This window comes from Calonectris borealis, chromosome 1 (assembly GCF_964195595.1).
Source record: "Calonectris borealis chromosome 1, bCalBor7.hap1.2, whole genome shotgun sequence".
Lineage (NCBI taxonomy): Eukaryota > Metazoa > Chordata > Aves > Procellariiformes > Procellariidae > Calonectris > Calonectris borealis.
In genome coordinates this window covers 1,298,661-1,318,131 of record NC_134312.1, presented here as the reverse complement: position 1 = coordinate 1,318,131, position 19,471 = coordinate 1,298,661, and the positions used below count along the sequence as shown (strand labels likewise).

Sequence of the window (19,471 nt, the reverse complement as noted above, 5' to 3'; positions counted from 1 at the left end):
GTGACTATAAGGGGAGTCTAGACAGCCAGCACAGATGTGGACGTGAGCATCTCATCGGATGAATCGCATCCAACGCGATTAAGGCTTGACCTCAGCCACGCTGCTATTTGGCTGTAACGTATCGACAATCTGATGTGTCATGGTACGCTGATGCAGTATGAAATTAAATAGCAACGTGATGCTGCTTCAGGGTGATCTAGTAAAACGGGATTTAGGTCGTACAAGACATTCCCTCCCGATGGGATCACATCTTGCTACAAAGCAATAATTTTAAATGTAAGTAATTAAAATGCCACGCAGCATTTTAAGCCCAAATTTAAATGTATTTATAAAACTTGCTGTCAACTTACCGGCACAGGATCCCTGCACTCCTCCGAGTTATTTTTGGATCGATGCGGTCACGACGCGCTGGCTTGGGGCATGCCTGGCAGCACGGCAGGGACCCTCACGACAAGACAGACATGGAGGTGCTGGAGCGCGTCCAAAGAAGAGCAATGAAGCTGGTGAAGGGCCTGGAGCACAAGTGTTATGAGGAGCGGCTGAGGGAACTGGGGGTGTTCACCCTGGAGAAGAGGAGGCTGAGGGGAGACCTCATCGCGCTCTACAACTACCTGACAGGAGGTTGTAGTGAGGTGGGGGTTGGTCTCTTCTCCCAAGTAACAGCGATAGGACAGGAGGAAATGGCCTCAAGCTGCGCCAGAGGAGGTTTAGATTGGACATTAGGAAAAATGTCTTCACTGAAAGGGCTGTCAAGCCTCGGCACAGGCTGCCCAGGGAAGTGGTTGAGTCCCCATCCCTGGAGGTATTTAAAAGACGTGTAGATGTGGTGCTTAGGGACATGGTGTAGTGGTGGACTTGGCAGTGCTGGGTTAGCATTTGGACTTGAGGGTTTTTTCCAACCTAAACGATTCTATGATTTAGATACATGGGAACCAAACCCATCAGCTCTCAGCACCCACCTGCAGCACGTGGAGCAGGCCCTGCCTAAATGATTCTGTGGCGAGAACAGCTTCCTCCTGGAAGCTGTGCTAAGGCACATGGAGGACAGGGAGGTGATTCGAGACAGCCAGCATGGCTTCATCACGGGCAAGTCCTGCCTGACCAACCTAGTGGCCTTCTGTGATGGAGTGACTGCATCAGCGGACATAGGAAGGGCTACAGATGTCGTCTGTCTGGACCTCTGTAAGGCCTTTGACACGGTCCCCCACAACATCCTTCTCTCTCAACTGGAGAGGTATGGATTTGGTGGGTGGACTGTCCGGTGGGTGAGGAATTGGTTGGATGGTCGCATCCAGAGGGTCAATGGCTCAATGTCCAGATGGAGGTCAGTGACAAGTGGTGTCCCTCAGGGGTCCGTACTGGGACCAGTACTGTTTAATATCTTCATCAATGACAGACACAGGGATCGAGTGCACCCTCAGCAAGTTTGCAGATGACACCAAGCTGAGTGGCACGGTCGACACGCCTGAGGGCTGGGATGCCATCCAGAAGGACCTGGACAAGCTCGAGAAGTGGGCCCGTGTGAACCTCCTGAGGTTCAACAAGGCCAAGTGCAGGGTCCTTGGGTCGGGGCAACCCCCGGTATCAGCACAGGCTGGGGGATGAAGGGATGGAGAGCAGCCCTGCCGAGAAGGACTTGGGGGCACTGGTGGATGAAAAGCTGGACATGAGCCGGCAATGTGCGCTCGCAGCCCAAAGGCCAACCGTACCCTGGGCTGCATCACCAGCAGCGTGGCCAGCAGGTCGAGGGAGGGGATTCTGCCCCTCTGCTCTGCTCTGCTGAGACCCCCCTGCAGTGCTGCGTCCAGCTCTGGGGCCCTCAGCACAGGACAGACATGGACCTGTGGGAGCGGGTCCAGAGGAGGGTCATGAAAATGGTCAGGGGATGGAACAGCTCTGCTGTGAGGAAAGGCTGAGAGAGTTGGGGTTGTTCAGCCTGGAGAGGAGAAGGCTTCAGGGAGACCTTATTGCAGCATTTCAGTACTTAAAGGGGCTTATAAGAAAGATGGGGACAGACTTTTTAGCAGGACCTGTTGCGACAGGACAAGGGGGAATGGTTTGAAACTAAAAGAGGGGAGATTCAGACTAGGTATAAGGAAGAAATTTTTTACACTGAGGGTGGTGAGACACTGGCACAGGTTGCCCAGAGAGGTGGTAGATGCCCCATCCCTGGGAACATTCCAGGTCAGGTTGGACGGGGCTCTGAGCAACCTGATCTGGTTGAAGATGTCCCTGCCCACGGCAGGGGGTTGGACTGGATGACATTAAAGGTCCCTTCCAACCCAAACCTCTCCGTGATTCTATTCTATGAGACCCACATGCCTTCTGTGACAGAACCGCCACCCCGAGGGGAGAGCTCTCCTCACTCAGGGGCGTTTCAGGAGGAGATGCTGCTCTAAGACCGCCATGTCCCCACTGCTGAAGAAGGGGCAGGTCCCGCAGTGCCCCGGCCCTGGCTGCCAGGCGGGCTGGGGAAGGGCTGAGTGGCCCCGCTCAGCCCCCCTCAAAATGGCGCCTCACCCTCCACCATCGCCTCCCTTTTCCCGCCCTTTCCAAGCCGCGCCCGCGCGCACGTGACCGCCCCCCCAACCTGCGCGTGCGCAGCGAGGAGCGGGGCGGAGGGGGGCGGGGCGCCCAGGTGGGCGGGGTCGCCGGCCGGCGCGCGCGTGAGGACGTGGCGCTTTCCAGCCAATCCGCGCTCGCGTCCCCGGCGGGGGGGAGGGGGGAGGCGGGACTGCGGCGGCGGAGGGGGCGGGGCGAAGGGGCGGGGAGGTGGGCGGAGGGCAGCGTGGGGGCGGGCGAACGGATAGACGGGCGGTGGAGACGTCCAATCAGCGTGCCGCGCGTACACGCGGGGGAGGCGGAGCGGCGCTCTGATTGGCCGGCGGGGAGAGAGCGCGGGGGGCCGTGCGGCGTGGCGCGGCGCCTACTTCCGGTCGGCGGAGCGGCTGAGGAGAGCGGGCGGCGGCGGCGGCAGCGGCAGCGGCTCCGGCTCCCGGTCACGGTGAGGGCCGGGCCGGGCCCGGCGGGGCGGGAGGGGTCCCTGGGCCCGGCCGGCGGCGGGGGCGGCGCGCGGGGAGGGTCAGCGGCCCACCCCGCTCTGCGGCCCGTGGTGGGGGAGCGGTAACGTGGCACCGGGCGGGCTGGGCCTCGGGAGCCCCGGGCCTGGTCGCCATGGCAACCGCGGGAGCAGCATCGTTGTGTGTCCCCCCACCCCACCCCCGGCCCGGCCCGGCCTAGCCCGGCCCGTTGCGGTCCCCACCGGCGAGGCCCGGGGATGGGGCGGGGGCAGCCGGTTGCTTTCGCCTCCCCCCTCCCTGTGCAGCATCCCTGGGAAACGGTGCTCGTTATCCCCGGGGGATGAACCTCCCTCATACCGCACCCCCGGGGGGGTGCTCGGCTCCAGGCTCCCGCTGCCCGTCCGTCCCCCTCCCCACCCCGGGGCCTCCGCCGCCCCCTGCACCGGGATAACCGGCTGCAAGAGGGGACACCCCCCCTCCCCCCCCGCGTCACCCCGAATCCGTTTGTCTCTTAATTAAGCGTTAGCAAAAAACCTGAGCCTTCCAGATCTTCATCTGTGGGTGAAGCTTTGTTTTGGGGCGTAAATTGCCACTTTCTTCCCCCCGTTATTTGTCTTAGCTCCCAATAAAACCACGCGGGCCCTGGGGAGCAGAGCGCTACGTCCTCGGTCGCTGCCGTTAATTACGCAGCAGGGCGAACCTTGGCGATTGCTTAACGGGAGGGACACGTTAACGAACCCAAACTGACCCCGAAACCCGACGTAATCCTCTGTTACCCGCACAGTTCTGCCCGCTTGCCTCTTGGCACCGTGGTGTCTCGCCCTCGGCCGCCGTTCGTCACCGTCGCCCCTGCCGTCACGTGGAGCTCTGTCAGCGGCGCGCGGAGGTGACCTGCTGCTCTTCCATCTGCGGATAAGGACCAGGTTTGCCTCTCAGCCCGCTGGGGGAATGGGATTAATCCCCTTAAAAACCAAAATAGAGACTTAATTCCTAAATTTGAGCTAATTATGTTGTCTGTAGGTTTTTTTTCTATGAGCCTAGCTGGACTGCCAGGTGGGAAATGTGCTTCCAAAGGGTTTCTAGCTGTCGGTCTGCTCTGAATATTGCTGCAAAACCCAAGCCCAGCGCCGAATCCTGAGTTCCTCCATTAATATCGCTGCAAAACCACCCCGGAGTCCCAAGTTCCTCCGCCAGCCGAGGTTCCGGGAGATCCCGTTCTGAGGGAATACTTCCTGACTCCCCGCCGCTAATTGTCGCTTCTGGCTTCCCCGCGGTTCACCGCCGAGACCCTTTTATTTAGGAGAACTGAGAACTTGCCGGTGTCCCTTCCCGTAGCGGTTTGTGGTTTCCTTAACTAGCTGGGGAGAGAAAAGGGGTGCACGTAATCGAGCTCGAAGCCGTATTTTTCCCAAAACTGTGAGCTCCAAGGAAAATTTGGGGGTCAATCCTATTGGTAGAGCAGCTGTTGGTCAGTGGAAGCTGTTACTGATGTGGATTATTTATGACTAACGGTTGATTTATGAGGTTTTTTTGTCCCGCCAAACACTAGAGCAGCATCTTTACCCGCAGAGGTAAGGCTCATCGCCTCCCTGGCACCCGGCGTGACGCCAAGATACGTGTTTGAGGTCAGAGTGTCCCTTTTAATCACCTCCAAATGGCTCACGGCCTCTTTGTGTGGACATTGTAGATAAAATCGTGGTATTTACACCGATTCCGGGTCGCCCTGTGCTTTAGTCCAGCCCGCTCCCAGGCTTTGCGGGAGGTTGGGCGGGTCCTCGGCACTGGGACGTGCTCAAAGCGAGCAAGAGTCTGGTACTCCGTTTAAATATATATACAGAGCTCCTCTTAAATAACGCCTGGGGCGTGTCTCCCCCTCCTGCTGAGGTCATGGCCACGCTGGATTGCATCAGAGGTGGCCGGAGGTGGAGGATTTTTCACCCGGATCAAACTGGGATCACAAACGGCCGCGCAGGCGTCGCTTTTCATCTCGCTCCCGCCTTCCTCATCATCTCCTCATCCTCCGCCGCAGCCCGTGCCCGCAGGCGCCGTGCGAAGCCTCGGCTCAGCGCGGTCTTATCTTGGATTCCTCCCGCGAGATGTGGCGGGGTCCTGCCTCCGGGATGGGTTTGTACAGGTCAAACACCAGATTCACCCCCTGATGTAACGGGGTAGCACGCGTTCATACGATAGCTTGTGCCGCAGAAATTACCTGTGAGCGGAGAAAAGCTGCTCTTCTTCCAGCTTTTCCGTCCTTTCCGATGCTCTGGCATCCACGCGTCTCTTCCTTCAGCTAAACTGTGCCCAAACTTCCCTTTTATTTGGACTAATTAACAGCCAAAAGCCTGAGGCGTCGTCACACATTTCCCATGTCCAGAATTCCCAGCCTGGATCACTCGTCCTTCGAGATCCCCGCGCTGGTGGATGCGGTCGCGCAGTGGGATCCTCTTGTTCTTCCGCTTCTCCCGGCGGAGCGCTGGTTTCCAGCTTTCTCGACAGAAAATCTAGCAACGCTCTTGACTCCTCAGGGTTTGACTTCTCCTTTGCTCGGCGAACATCACCCGGTGCCAGGCAGGGTTTCGGCAAGTGCCAAGCCTGCCGGGAGCCGCGTCCCGCTCCCTCTCGCCCCTCGGGTCCGGAACGCTGCCGAGCCGATGGGGCTGCCGGCCCACGGAGAGCTGCCGGCCCGGCCGCGGCTCCCAGGAGGGATTTCCCTGTGCCCCTCGCGGGGACGGAGCCGCGACCTTTAGGGCAGAGCAGCCGGGAGCATCCGCAGCACCCGTCCTAGTTCAGCTTCTTTTAAATTGATCCATTTTTGACTTTTTTTCCCCCCAATCTTTCCTCCTGGTACAACACCCCCCTCCTGCAGCCAGAGCCCAATCGCCCTCGTGCCGTCGGTCGTCCTCGGGTTCCCGCTCCCGTGCGGTGCTCCCACGGGAAATATATGTTGCCGGCTTTGAGGGTGAGCTCCTTTGACACCTATTGGCTATTTATATCACGAGTGTGACCTGTTCTCAGCCCTTTTTCGTGTCCTCTGGGCTCAGAGCCAGCGCGGTTACGGTGACGTTGGAGATCAAACCACCCTCGCTCTCTCTGGGAGCCTTTATTTTGCGGGGCGGGCGGCCCCGACGCCCGCTCGCGTCGCCGAAGGGATCCGTACGGCACGAACGCTGCGCGGGTGAATCCGTCGGGCGTTACGGCGGGGTTTGATGGATTCCTTGCCCTGCTGCCTGCATCGTTTTAGGCAAATCTTGGTGAAGTGATTGATTTTTAAATAAAAAGAATCCCTTGACCTCCCCAACTCCCGAGTAACACTTCAGGCAGGTAGTTCTCCTTGGTTTATTCTATTACAAGTTTTTTTTTTTCCCCCCTCCTGCTATTCCTTTCTAACCTCTGCAAGTAATTTTAGGCTGCACGGACTCTTTTACTTCTGGTTTCCACAGGGTAAAATTTAATTTTATAAACTTTTTCAGGCAGGACTGTGCAAGTGGAGTTCTGCCTGCGTGGAGAGAGTCAGATCCCGCTGCGGGCGAGGTGGGACGGCGTCCCGAAGACGACTCGTGTTAGCTGCTTGATTTAAATTTAGATTAAAGACGGAAGGATGGGGAATACTTCCGAGAGCCCTCTTTGATTGCGGAGTACGGCTCTCGCGGTTTTATCTGGCGTTTTCTGCCCAGTCGCGTGCTGTGCCTGTCCCTGACGCCGCAGTGTTACCCTGCGAGCGCCAGACGGACGATCGGGGCGGTAAATCGCCATGTCCTGAGCGTCTCTGTCGTCGTGTGCGTCTGTCGCCCTCCCGGCACCTGGAATTGGGTTCCAGATGGGTGTAGCGAGTCCGGCGGGACTTGAATTAATGGTGAAAGGTGCGTGGGCGAGGCTTCCATCTGCGTCGCTCCCACCCAGGGTATCGGAGGTCCTAGAGGAACATCTGGAGAAGATACCTCGCTGGGAAGGAGGGTGTTTTTTGGGGAGCCCAAGTCCCGCGGGGAGGGAATTGGGCAGGAGGACGTGAGAGCAAGAGGGCAGCCGGCGCGGCTGGCCGCCGGCTGCGTAACGGGCGATCTGCCGGGCGCGTTTGCCACGCATCCTTCGCATTCCTCGCCGAGCAGGCTCGCCTTCCAACGGACGCAGTTGTTGCTCTCGGCCGTACGGAGGGGCTCGGCTGGTGCGAGGGGTTTGGGAGCGGGGAGCTGCTCGGCGTGGGCGTTCGTAAGAGTTTCTGCAAGCGCCGTAGGGCTTGGAGCTCACTTTGCCCAGATAACCTGTATTAATTCATCACTTTGCCCAGATAACCTGTATTAATTCATCACTTTGCCCAGATAACCTGTATTAATTCATCACTTTGCCCAGATAACCTGTATTAATTCATCGGCTCTCCCCGTTTCGGTGTCAGAGTTCTGGTCTGTGACCCTGGAACCGGCGTCGTGCTGCTCCGGCGTCCCTGTCGCAACGCGAGCTCCTAAATTCCCCTTCTCTCGCTGTCCCGTAGGCGCATCCGAGCCACCATGGCCGTCCCTCGGCTCCTCCTGTGCCTCTCCCTCTCCATGCTCTGCATCTCGAGCAAACCCACCGAGAAGAAGGACCGGGTTCACCACGACCCACAGCTCAGTGACAAGGTCCACGACGACGCGCAGAATTTCGACTACGACCACGACGCTTTCCTCGGCGCCGATGAGGCCAAAACCTTTGATCAACTCACGCCGGAGGAGAGCAAGGAGAGACTCGGGTAAGGAAAAGAGCCGAAATGAAAAAAAAACCCTAATTGAGAGAGAACGAATCCGCAGCGGAATTGTGCTGGCCGTAAATGTCACCCCGCCATTCACGCGTGTTCTCTTGCAGCTCAGGTGGCGGAGGTGGCCTCGCTAGAGCCTTTTAAATGTCACTTTTGAGGCAGCAGTAGCTGAAGTTTAGTGACCGACACAAATGGTGGTGACAAAGTTATGCAGCACGTGTGCCGCTCTCCTCGCTGGAGGCTGCTCGGCCCGCAAGGTCACCTTGAGTCGTTCCGACCGTGCACGCTTGCTTCTAAGCACCAAATACTCCCCCAAAAGTACAAAGTATAAATGAAAAGAAGCGTCTTTGGTTTTGCCGTACTTGAACCGTGCTAAACGGAGCTTGCTGGTCTCCGGTTACCGCCGGAGTCTGAAGGCCCGGGGGATTACTTGCATTTTCCTGCCATGTTTTTCTTCCCGGTTGAGCAGCAGCTGGTCGCTGCGCAGAGCCGCAAGTTAGTGAAAACAGAGAATCTCTTGAAAATTAACGTCTGCTTCGCGGCTTTGCCTCCCCTGCCACCTGCAGACGTCAGAACAGGGTGTTCGCAGGCGACGGTCAGCGCCGGCCCTGGCGATCTCTGCTCCTCGGCACCACAGCGTGTGCCTTTGTGCGCGCGGCAGCAGCTGCCGGCGCAGTTGTTCGCGTTGGGCTTAGAAAGGCTTAAACCTTCGGAGCTTCGGCCCTGACGAGACATTTTTGGAGGCTTTTGAGGGCTGCGCTCCCGCCTTCCTCCCGCCTGGCAGCTCCCCGGTGAGCTTGGCCTCGCTCTTGGGACGCTCCTCAAGACGTGGGGCCGGAGGACCGACTCGCGATGATCCGAATCGCCCCTGAACTCCTCAGCTTGGTCGGTTTTGGGGCTCCCTGATGGGCAGGGCAGGCTTAACCACGTGTAGGCGCTCGGGGAAACGCCGGCGGAGCGAGGTTAAACCGGACGGACGCAGCTGGATTTGCAGGGCAGGGTGACGCCAGCCTGGCCCACGCGCTTTAGCGTCCGTACGGACTGTCTGAGTTGCCAGCCTGGGGCGGGAGGTAGCCGCGAGCCTCTCCGCCAGCAGTTTGCTCTCGATAAAGGGATCCATCGCAGCAAGGCCCTCGGGCTGCAAAATAAGACGAGCCGGGTGGCTTTTTGCGAGGGAAATTAAGCTGGAGAGAATCTCTTGATTTCCCCCTAAAGCAGGAGGGAATGCGAAGGGGAGCTCCGGCTGCGCAGAGCAGAAATACGCCGGCCATCCTCCCCCCCCGTGCTCTTTTCCTGACCCGTAGGCTTTGTCATGGCTCTACGCTGTAATTTCATTGTTCTGCTGAGTTATCTACTGGAAAAAGCTGGCAGTGGAAGCGGGGCTGGGATAAGAGTTTCCACTTGGATGTTTTAACGAGGCCGTTTCAAACTGCTCTCGCCCTTGACATAAACCAGCTTTTTTTTTCTCTTTTTTTTTTTTTTTTCCCCCCTGGTCAGAGGCAAATTCATCGCCCTTTCCCCAGCTGGAATCGGTTTGATAAACTCATTATGAATGGATAATTATGTAGATGATTTTTTTTTTTTAATGGATGTTGTGCCATCGAAAGGACCCAGTTTTCTGGGAGAGAGCTCCGGCTCCCTCTTTTCCCGGCTCGCTTTCCCTACAGCTCTTCTCGCATCCCTGTTTCTTGAGGCATCCGGGATTTCGGAACAGCGTCCCGTGCCCTACCTTGTTTTTCTTTAAAGGCTGCTGAATGAGGGGAACGCTCGGCCAGTTTTCCTGGCAATAGCGCTGAGCAAACAGGATTCCCTTGCTTCCCCGGGACGCCGTGAGTGGGAAACTAAAAGCAGGCTGTCAGCTCCAGCTGCCAGCCGTCAGAAAACATCTGCTGCCCCTGCCACCCCCTCCCCGCGCAGGGTGCTGCGGCGTTATGGGGTGATTTTTTTTTTTATTAAAACTTACGGTTTTTGTGGTTTCTGCCCTGGGAAACCGGCCTGCGAGCATCTGGTTTTGGCACTAAGCCGCCGAACCGGCCGAAGGCCGAGGTTTAGGAGCTGCCCGAGTGTCCCCAGCGGTGCCGAGCTTGCCCCGGGCAACAGCTGGGGACAGAGTTTAACTTTCCCTTAACGCAATTAAACGGGGAAGCTGTTCTCTAATTAAACCTCTGAACTTCTGCTGCCCCACCTAGAAACCTTTCCTGGAAAAGTCGCCCCGATGCGGGCTCCAATTCTTTGTTCCGGAGCGGGTTTTTTTTTTCCGAGGTAGCCTTGTGATGGCCGCTAGCCGAGCCGATGCCCGAGCTCCGGGCGCGGAGCAGCGCCCCGCGCCGCAGCCGGTGGCCGATTTCTCCTCACCCTCGGCTGGAGAGGTGAAAAGTGGTTTTGTGTGAGATCTGCCGCTGCCCAAACCCTGTCGCTTGGCTGCTCCGCTCTGTCACCCCCGCGTTTTGCTGACGCCGGGGAGGGGTTTGGTGTCACAGAAACCTTTTTAATAAGGCTGGGATGATTCGGATTTTATGGTTGGGGAAGCAGCTGGGGAAATTCCTGATGGGATCTGGTCCTCGGAGGCCACGTTGTGATAAAGCCAGGGGAGGATGATGCCCGCAGTTCCCGGGAAGCGAATCCCCAACCGCCCTCGACTCCCGTGTTTGCAGTTTAACCGTTGGCAAACAACACGGGGGCCTTTAACCTGTGCCGAGCCGGGCCAGAGCGTTGCATGCTCCGACGGTGTTGCTGTCCTGCTCTCCAATGGCAACGCAGTATGTAAAAAGCTGAATTGTTTTCCCTGAAATAGCGACTATTAAAATGGCTCGGGCCTCCGAAATGTGGTGCACGGTCTGCAAGCTGCCATCTGCCACAGGTAAAGTACGGCATCGAGCTGAAAGACTCTTCTAGAAGGAAAGCAAGTGTTTTTACCGGTCTTATCCCAGCTATCTAGTCAGCCTTTTGTTTTTAGGAACATCCTTTGTGCCACAGAGGAAATTGTGGTTTTGCTTTTTAAAAGCAATTATGGAACGACAAAACCTGGGCGCTAAGCGCAGGGTGGCTCCAGCGTCTGTTTGGCGAGGCTGGGTTCGCGCTTGACGTTTCGCTTTGCATCAGTAGTCTGGGAATTAATAGTCTTGCGGTGATTTAAAACACCGTCTTTTAAAATTCCTGAAATCACTGCATTTGAGTTACGGATTACTGAATTTAACAGAGCCCGTTTCACGCTGAACCTTCCTGTTAAAAGGAAAAAATGATTCTGGTTCACCCAGCAAAATGTTTTGGGCTGTCGTCCCTGGCTTTAATCACCCGGCGCTGCCGGGGGGGGGCGAAGCACAAAACTGAACGTTCCCGGCGCTGAGCTGGGATGTGCCGTGGCCGCCCCGCGTCGTGCGAACGCCCCGAGAGCTCCCAGGAGCAAAAGACGAGGAACGGTGAGGAGCAAAGAGCCCAGCTCCCCCCCGGCGCCCTGCCTTCCCCTCCCCGTGCCGGAGGCTCGCGTGCATCTGCCTATGGATCTCTGCATTCCTCCCGGCGGCTTTTCTTCACAGCTGCTGCTAAAAATAAAGAAGGCATGCGGCCTCGCACCCTGCTTCATAAACCACGCAGCTCCGGTTTCTCCCTCGGTAAATGGGTGGGGTGTCGTCCTCGGGTGGGATCCGACATCGACGTCAGCTTCTCACCGCTGACCTACGAGGGTTTTCTCTGCCTTGCTGGGCTCGGGCGTGCAAACGAGCCGAGGCTCGGTCTCCGTATCCCCTCACCGGGGCCGGGCTTTTAACGTAAGTACGTGTACGTGCTTGGCTCCCCGCGCGCTGTCGAGGCGGGAAGACGCGCGACTGGGTATCTCCCAAGGTCTAACAAGAAAACGCCTTCCCCCAAGACGCGTGATTCCCCCCAAAAAAAAATACAAAACCCGCACGGCCCGAGAGCGAGCAAGCCGGTGTTTCGGCGGCTAAACCGTAGGTTGGTTTTAAGGACGAGCTGTCCGCGCGGTCCGATCGCCGGGCCCTGGCCTCAACACCTTGACTTGCTCGCTCCGGCGTCCGGGAACAGCCCGCCACCGGTTCACGTGCCCAGAACTAGAGCCTTGTTTCCCTTAACTTTTGCTGGATTTTTCTGCATTTTCTACAGAAAGATTGTAAGTAAAATAGATGAAGACAAAGACGGGTTTGTAACTGTGGAAGAGCTGAAAGACTGGATTAAGTTTGCACAAAAGCGCTGGATATACGAGGATGTAGAGCGGCAGTGGAAAGGGCACGACCTCAATGAGGACGGCCTCATTTCTTGGGAGGAATATAAAAATGCCACCTACGGCTACATCTTAGGTAGGTCTCTACTCTTGGGATAAAAACTTTGCGGAGCCGGCGCTTGAAACTTGCTGTTTTGTTTTTGTAGAATGATTGTAGATAAGATAGACACGGATAAGGATGGGTTTGTGACGGAGGGGGAGCTGAAAGCCTGGATTAAGAAGGCCCAGAAGAAATACGTGTATGACAGTGTCGAACGCCAGTGGCAGGAGTTTGACATGAATCAAGATGGATTTATCTCCTGGGATGAGTACAGAAACGTGACATATGGCACTTACCTCGGTAAGGGGCAAGGTGTCCGATCTGGTGGTGGTCTCTAATCAATAAAGCAGAAGTGCGATGGAGCGGAGCGGGAGCTCTCGACTCATCCCCAAAGCCTCGGACTTGGGGGGAAAAAAAAAAAAAAGAAACAAAACCCCCAAAGTCCCCAAATTTACCTTCCGATGGCGTTAACGAAGGGCAATCTAAGGGGGGAAAAAAATGTGGAAAAAACCAAAGGTGAAGTTTGCGACCAAGACGCAGCTTTGTAACTCTGCTTTATTGATGCGCTTAATTGTGAAAATCCGCTCAAAACTCAGTCGTGAGCAATAATGTGGTGGAAGGCACACGGGGTGATGGTTTTTTCGCCTTCCAGCTTTTGCATTTCAAGCTCCTGGTGGCAGCGAGTCCCTGCAGAAGAAGCTGGCTGACCTGTGGCTGTAGAAGCCACGTTTTTCTGGGTGTCTGCACCCTTCCTAAATCTGAAGATGGTTAGCAAAGAGTCTTTTAATCACTTTCCAAAGTCCCGTGTGCGCATCTCGGTTTCTCCCCTTGTCCTGGCAGTAGCTTTAGACCCCAGAGCTTGTAGATTTTTGGCACCTGAGGCAGGTCAGCAGCCCCAAAAAGACTTAAACACCCCGAGGAGCGAGGTAGGAAGCAGCTCCTCTGGGGTTAAGGCGTTAGAAAAATACCAGTTCCTCTGCCAGTTGCTCCCGCCTCCTGGAACGCAGACATATACGGTATGATGAGCTACAGCTTGAAAGCATGAAATAAAGTTTAATTTACTAAATATTTCCAAAGATAGTCAAATGCTCTGCAGAACGTATGGAGGCTTGGTGCCTCGCCGTTCTGGCTCATCCATCTTCCCTCGGGCCGTTGCACGGCTGCTTTTAAAAGAGTTAAAGGGTTAAAGCTCGAGGAAGGTTGAAGTTTGCCGTGCTGGTGGCTGGGGAAATCGGCCCCCTGAGACCCTGTCGGGTCTTACTAAGCTTCCCTTTTCCATTAATTAGTGTAATTACTGAGCCACAGAAAGCCTGGCCTATCTTGCCTGTCCAAATCCAGCCTTGAAGGGCGAGAAGAGGTCCCAGGAAGGCTTTTATCACTTTTTGGAGGCCGGGCAGTGGGATTTATGACCTGCAGGTGTAGAATATTAAAAAAAAAAACCTTAATGAGAAAAAAAACCTTAATGAGAAAAAAAAACACTTAATGAGGAAAAAAAAAAACCTTAATGAGAAAACCATTTCTCAAGCCTAACGTGTAAGAGAGGGGAGTGCCTGGCCCCCGTGACGGACGATACGCCGTAAAGATCTCGCCAGCCTGAGCCGGGGACCGGCGCTGGACGCCGAGTGCCCTTGGCAGATACTGATAAAGCCTATTCCAGCGCTGCTCCCACGTCCTTTTGTCCTTACGGAACGCCGGGAGGATCCTCCCCAGCCCCTTTCTGCTGAAACACTCTCGTCCCTTACACGAGGCTCTCCCCTCCCTTCTCCTCGCTCCCCTCTCCGGCCGGAGCGGCGCTGGAAATGCCTCTGGAGAGCTTGACGCGCGGCCAGGAGGCCGGCCGATCCCTTAATCGAGTTAAGAACATCCCTCTCCCGGCGCGTGGGAGCCGAGGCACCACCCTCTGTTGCTGCTCTACTGAGTATTTAAAAAATGCTTGCTTTTTGTCATCAAAATGAAATGCTGTTTGCTTTGGGTGGTTTTTTTTTGTTAAACTTCAGTACTGTATTAGTCACTGGGTCGCGCCCAGTACTGTAATAAAGTAGCTCGGCGTGCATCGGCGCCGGAGGCTCTTTCTGCGGATCGAAATCCTGCTTTCCATAGGGAAGGCAAGAATACTCAGTGCTAAATAACCAAGAGCTTCATCTTTAAAGTAAAACCCCCTTGAAAACCTCCTTAAAAAGAAGAATGTAGTAACGATAATGCCTATTTTTTTTTGTTCTTCAGTCCCCTCAGACTCACTGGTCGCCACGGGTGGGTTCTGAAACCAGAAACGCTCGCGTTTCTCCTGCTCGTATCGCTCGGGAAGATTAAAAAGCTGCGCTTGTGGCTTCGCTGCCTGCAGCTCCCGGGCGATTCCCCGGCTCTCTCCCCTCAGTCCGCCCTATAAAACCTTTCACTTCTGCCACCGAGGTCAGGGACTAAAACGCAAAGCGGTTTTGGGTGGGTTTAACCCTTGTTAAACAGGCAGCTTGCTCGGCGCTCTGCTGCTTGCCACCTGATCGAAGCCACTTGGCAGGATCACCTCTGTTAAAAGAAATTGCTTTTAACTTCGGCTCGCTCCGCTTGTCCTGCAAGCCGACGCTGAGCCCCAGGCTCTGGTTTGCTCTCGCTGAGCTCGCGGCGTACGCCGCTTCCCGAGGTGAAAGCTCGGGAATAGAATAGGGAACTTTAGGCTTAATTGTGCCCTAGAGGTGACTTAAAATAAAATCTTCTTACCGTCTTATATTTAATGGTTGGCCGGCACCGGGGCTTGTATAGAGCTGTTTAATCCCCTGCCTTTTGTCCTGGATGTAAACAGAGAAGGGGAGGGAGCCTTTTTTTAGACCAGGCCTGGCTCTCGCTTAACTTCACCCCGCAAGGATTCGGCTACGTCCTCCTCTATCGATATTTTTCTATAGGCTGACGAACAAAGCCGACTTCAGTATCCCGAAGCTTATCTATAGCTGTTGGCGTAGCTATGTCTAGTGGCCATATGTGCCCAGATATTCCCGCTGCGGCGGGCGCTGGGTGATGTTTCGCTGGCTTTGAAGCCGCCCCTTCTCCGCCGGCAGCGGAGAGCAGTATCCCCTTACACATTCTCCTCCAGAAATAGCTTGGGCTGAGCCACCGGGGCCGTGCCGGCCAAAAAAAAACCCCGATCCCTGTCTCCTGGGGGCATCTTCCCCGGGAATGTTGGTCTCCCACAGCCGCTGGCAGCTCCTCCTCCTCTTCCTCCTGGCAGAGGAGGTGCAGGAGAGACATGACGGCCGCCGATATCTAAAATTCAGGCTGCCGTGGCAAAGCGTTGGGAGCTTGAGAGGTTGGGTTGAGGAGCTTGAGAGGTTGGGTTGAGGAGCTTGAGAGGTTGGGTTGAGGAGCTTGAGAGGTTGGGTTGAGGAGCTTGAGAGGTTGGGTTGAGGAGCTTGAGAGGTTGGGTTGAGGAGCTTGAGGTTGGGTTGAGGAGCTTGAGGTTGGGTTGAGGTGGTTGAGGTTGAGGTTGAGGTGGTTGAGGTTGAGTTGAGGTTGAGGTTGAGTTTGAGGTGGTGGTGGTTGGGTTGAGGAGGTTGAGGTTGGGCTGGGTTGGGTTGGGTTGGTGGTGACCATGGGGCATCTCCCCCCTACCCGAGCTGACCCAGGGCGCCTGCCTCTTCTCTTCTCGTGCCCAGATGACCCAGACCCCGACGACGGATTCAATTATAAACAAATGATGGTGCGAGATGAACGACGCTTCAAGATGGCTGACAAGGACGGAGACTTGACCGCCACCAAGGAAGAGTTCACCGCCTTTCTGCACCCCGAAGAATACGATTACATGAAAGATATAGTCGTGCAGGTGGGTCCGCTGCGGCTGGGACCGCACAAAGTATGGCGTTGCTTGCACAAAATATGGCGTTTATGGCGAAGAAACGGATGGAGAGGGGTGGAAATCCGGGTGTACGTCGGCTCCATCCCTGGGGAGACCCTCCTGGGCTGCTCCACCACCGGCCCAAGAAATGGTCCTGCAGCGGGATGGCCTCGGGCAGACGTGGATCAGGGGTGGCTGTGGGCAGAGAGGATCGGCCGTGGAGCACAAAACGGGGCTTTTTGGGGTTTTTTTTTTTTTTTTTAACGTGCTGATGGCATCTTGGTGCTTGCTGGGGCTGGATCGGTCCCGGCAAAGGGGTGGCTGCGGGGGGAGTTGCTCGGAGCCCCGCTGAGCGCCGTCTCCTCCTCGCAGGAAACCATGGAGGACATCGACAAGAACGGGGACGGCTTCATTGACCTGGAGGAGTACATAGGTGAGACGCCGGCGCCTCGGCTCTGCCGCCGCCTCGCTCCGCGCCCCCTCCGCCGGGAGCAGCTGCCGGCGCGTGCTTTCCTGGCCCTCCCCCTCCCTGGAATTTTATTATCTCTCTTAACTTCCTAACTTTAGACCCGTCCCGCTCCTCCGGCCTCGCTGGGGGATTTCTGGGTTAAATCCCAAACCGGCGACAGGGGCTGGGTGCTGGGGGGTGGGAAGAGCAGCTCCCGCACCCCCCCGGAGGTTCGAAATCCGGGGTCATCCGCTCTTCCAAGGCGGCGGGGGCCGCTCCGTCCCTGCCGCCGGCCCTGGGGACGCGGAACAGCCGCCCTTTCCGACGCCCCTTACCGGAGATGGGGCGGAGAGGGGCGGCGGGAAGCGCATCCGACTCCAAAATACGTCGGGAGAAACGCTGCCTGCTTTTCCGAACTGATTTGGGGGTGAATTTAGGGAAATCGAGAGGCTTAAAGTCGCTCCTCGAAGGTGGAAGGGGGGTCTTGTCGTTGCGTCCCTGACAGCGGCGGCCCGAGCGCCGATCCCGGGGTCCCAGCGGGCGCGCTCCGCGCTCCCGTGGGACGGCGGAGGCGGGCGCCTGTGTCCCACCGGCGGTCTTCCGTCGGGATGGGTGCGGTGGAGGGGTGCGCGACCGGCGGCTGTCCCTTCCAGGTGACATGTACAGCCACGACGGGGACGCCGACGAGCCCGAGTGGGTGAAGACGGAGAGGGAACAATTCGTGGAGTTCAGAGACAAGAACCGCGACGGCAAAATGGACAAGGAGGAAACCAAGGATTGGATCCTCCCTTCGGATTACGACCACGCCGAAGCGGAAGCGCGGCACCTCGTCTACGAATCCGACCAGAACAAGGTGGGGGACGGCGCCTTCCCTCCCCGGGGGGGCCCTGCCGAGGACGTGTCCCCCCCCGCCGGGATCTCTGCCGGCGCGGGGCCCGCGGCCCTCGACGTCGCGGCGTCCTTAAGGCTGACGCCCTTTGAATCGGCTTGGCGAGCGCCTTCGTTAAGCGATTTAATTAAGAGTAGCCCGGCGCGGGCGCTCCCCGCAGCGGTTCGTCCCTCGAAGGGGTCGAGTGGGGTTTTTTGGGGGGGACGGGGAGGGAAAAACGGAGCCGCCGCGGGGGAAATAACGGGAATTTGTGTCTCTGCTCCGGCAGGACGGCAAGCTGACCAAGGAGGAGATCGTGGAGAAGTACGACTTGTTCGTGGGGAGCCAGGCCACGGACTTCGGGGAGGCCTTGGTGCGACACGATGAGTTCTAAGAGCTGTACAGAGAAAGCCGTTTCTGAAATAATTTATTTTTTACAGTTTCTGGGATTATCGTAAGAAACATTTTGTCGCTACTGAGACTGTTCTTTCAGGCGATCAGGTGAAACGACGACGACAAAAAAAATCTCTCTTCCCGTCCTTTTTATTTTTTTTTTCTTCTTCCTTCTTCCCAAAGGGATGGGGACTCGCTGTTCCGAAAACCGCCTCGCGTTACGACACTTTGTGGGTTGGTTTTTTGTTTTTGTTTTTTTTTTTTTATTTAGATTTCCAGGTTGTTTTACGGTCTTAACGAGTTCTGTTTATTTTTGTATTTGTTTCGGTTCCACGTGAAGTGAAGAAACGCGTCTCCTGACGAGCGAAGGGGAGAGCGACGGTAACGCTTCTCCCCTTGCCCTGCCTCCCGCCCTCCCCTCCGACCCGGTGGTGTCTTTTAAAATTAAAAAAAAAAAAAAAAAACACAAAAAGAAAAAATAAACCACTAGAACAAGCCAGAGAACAATAGGGCCAAAAGGAAAAATAAAACCAGAGGTGAGTCATGCTTGTTTTAGACCCGGCTTTGCAAATCCAAACAGGGTTTCGCCCTCGGACGCTTCAGCTGGCCGGGAGGGAGCCGAGCTGGGCTCCGCGCCCGCGAGCTTTGCCGTCTGCCGGCGCTTTTCCCGGCTCTCCGGGAGGAGCTGGATTTGCAAACCCTCTCCCGCACGGCAGCGAGGCCAGCGCCGTCGGCTGCTTCGTAACCAGAAACGGGCGCGGGGGCCGTTCCACGTGCTCCGCTTCCCTCCGCCGGCCCCCTTAACGAGCCCGTTAATCCCTCGGAGCCGCGCGGGTGCAGGAAAACCGACGGCGTCGGTCCCCTCCCCGTCAAAAAACGCTTTTTCCGCTTCTGCAGCCCCGGGGCGTCGCTCAAAGTGCCTTTAATCCACCCAAAAACGCTGCGGAGGAGGGACGGCGGGGAGCTCGCCGCGCGCCCCTCGCGGGAAGCCGCTCTTCGTTATTAATATTCTTTTTTTTGTTGGGTTTTTTTTTCTTTTTTGGTTGTTTTTTTTTTTAAACCCTGCATTCCCCGCTTCGCCCCGGGACCTCCCGCTTCCCTCTCACGGCCCCACCGGCCTCGTCCCCGCGCGCTCGGCCGCCCCGCCGCCACGTGGATCCTTCTCCGGCGGCGTCACGCAGAGGTCGGTGCCGCCGTCCGCGCCGGGAACAAACCCCGCCGTGGGGTTTTCTCCCTTAAATCGGTCTCCGAGCGTTAAAAGCGCGGATTGTAACGTATGTATACTCCTCGTATTTCATGTACCTTTATCTTAACGCTTTATAACTCGACGGTGAAGCGGATAATCCCGGACGGGATCCGTGGGGCGCCCGTGCCGCCGGCGCGGGGCTCCGGGGTTCGAAACGCCGCCGCTCGCGCGCGGCGAAGGCCTCGGCCCCGCGTCGGACCCCTCCGCGCCGGCCCCGGCCCCCTCGGCTTTCCCCACCCAGAAAGACTTGGAAGCGGCGAGCGAGCCAGCGGCTCCTCGGCGTTAACGACTTCAGACACTAATTTTGTTGCCCGGCGTGGGGTTCGTCCCGCGTGTCCCCCACCCCCCACCCCCCACCCCCCCGTGTTTATTCCCTGAGTGTTTCTCCTCGCGGGATGATCGGATTTTCGTCCGTCTGGTGTAAACGGGGCTTCGCGGCCGCCTCGCAGGATTCTGTGGCTCAATAAACCTGTTTACAGTCACCCCGTAAGCCGCCTCGGGGGGTTTTGCTACGCGGCGCCCGAATTGCTCCCGTTTTACCCCAAAAACGTGATGGGGGTGGGGGGTGCCCCCCCCACCTCGGTCGCTGGGCGCTGGCTGGGGCGGCCCCCACTCCCCGGGACGGGGAGAGCTTAATTTGGAAGTGTTTGCGCCTCCCGGGGAGGGC

The 19,471-nt window shown here is 57.0% G+C and overlaps 1 protein-coding gene across 2 annotated transcripts; it reads left to right on the top strand.

Moving 5' to 3' along the window:
* The first annotated feature begins 2,914 nt into the window (after positions 1 to 2,914).
* Positions 2,915 to 19,286, top strand: CALU (calumenin). 2 transcript variants are annotated; one of them, XM_075141444.1, is made up of 8 exons: positions 2,915 to 3,004; positions 3,805 to 3,943; positions 7,507 to 7,743; positions 12,133 to 12,326; positions 15,671 to 15,837; positions 16,222 to 16,282; positions 16,951 to 17,150; positions 17,455 to 19,286. In XM_075141444.1, exons 3-8 carry the CDS (start codon positions 7,523 to 7,525, stop codon positions 17,557 to 17,559), a joined length of 948 nt encoding a protein of 315 aa, XP_074997545.1. In that variant the 5' UTR covers positions 2,915 to 3,004; positions 3,805 to 3,943; positions 7,507 to 7,522; the 3' UTR covers positions 17,560 to 19,286. The 2 variants fall into 2 exon arrangements, with proteins under 2 accessions (XP_074997545.1, XP_074997554.1); XM_075141453.1 differs by lacking the exon at positions 12,133 to 12,326 and adding an exon at positions 11,869 to 12,062 and having other exon boundaries at positions 2,917 to 3,004.
* The last annotated feature ends 185 nt before the right edge of the window (positions 19,287 to 19,471 follow it).

Coding starts and splice junctions, on each gene's coding strand:
- CALU (XM_075141444.1), top strand. CDS start 7,523: ATGGCCGTCCCTCGGCTCCTCCTGTGCCTCTCCCTCTCCATGCTCTGC. Junction 12,327..15,670: donor GACATATGGCACTTACCTCG/GTAAGGGGCAAG, acceptor TCTCGTGCCCAG/ATGACCCAGACCCCGACGAC. Junction 16,283..16,950: donor TGACCTGGAGGAGTACATAG/GTGAGACGCCGG, acceptor TGTCCCTTCCAG/GTGACATGTACAGCCACGAC.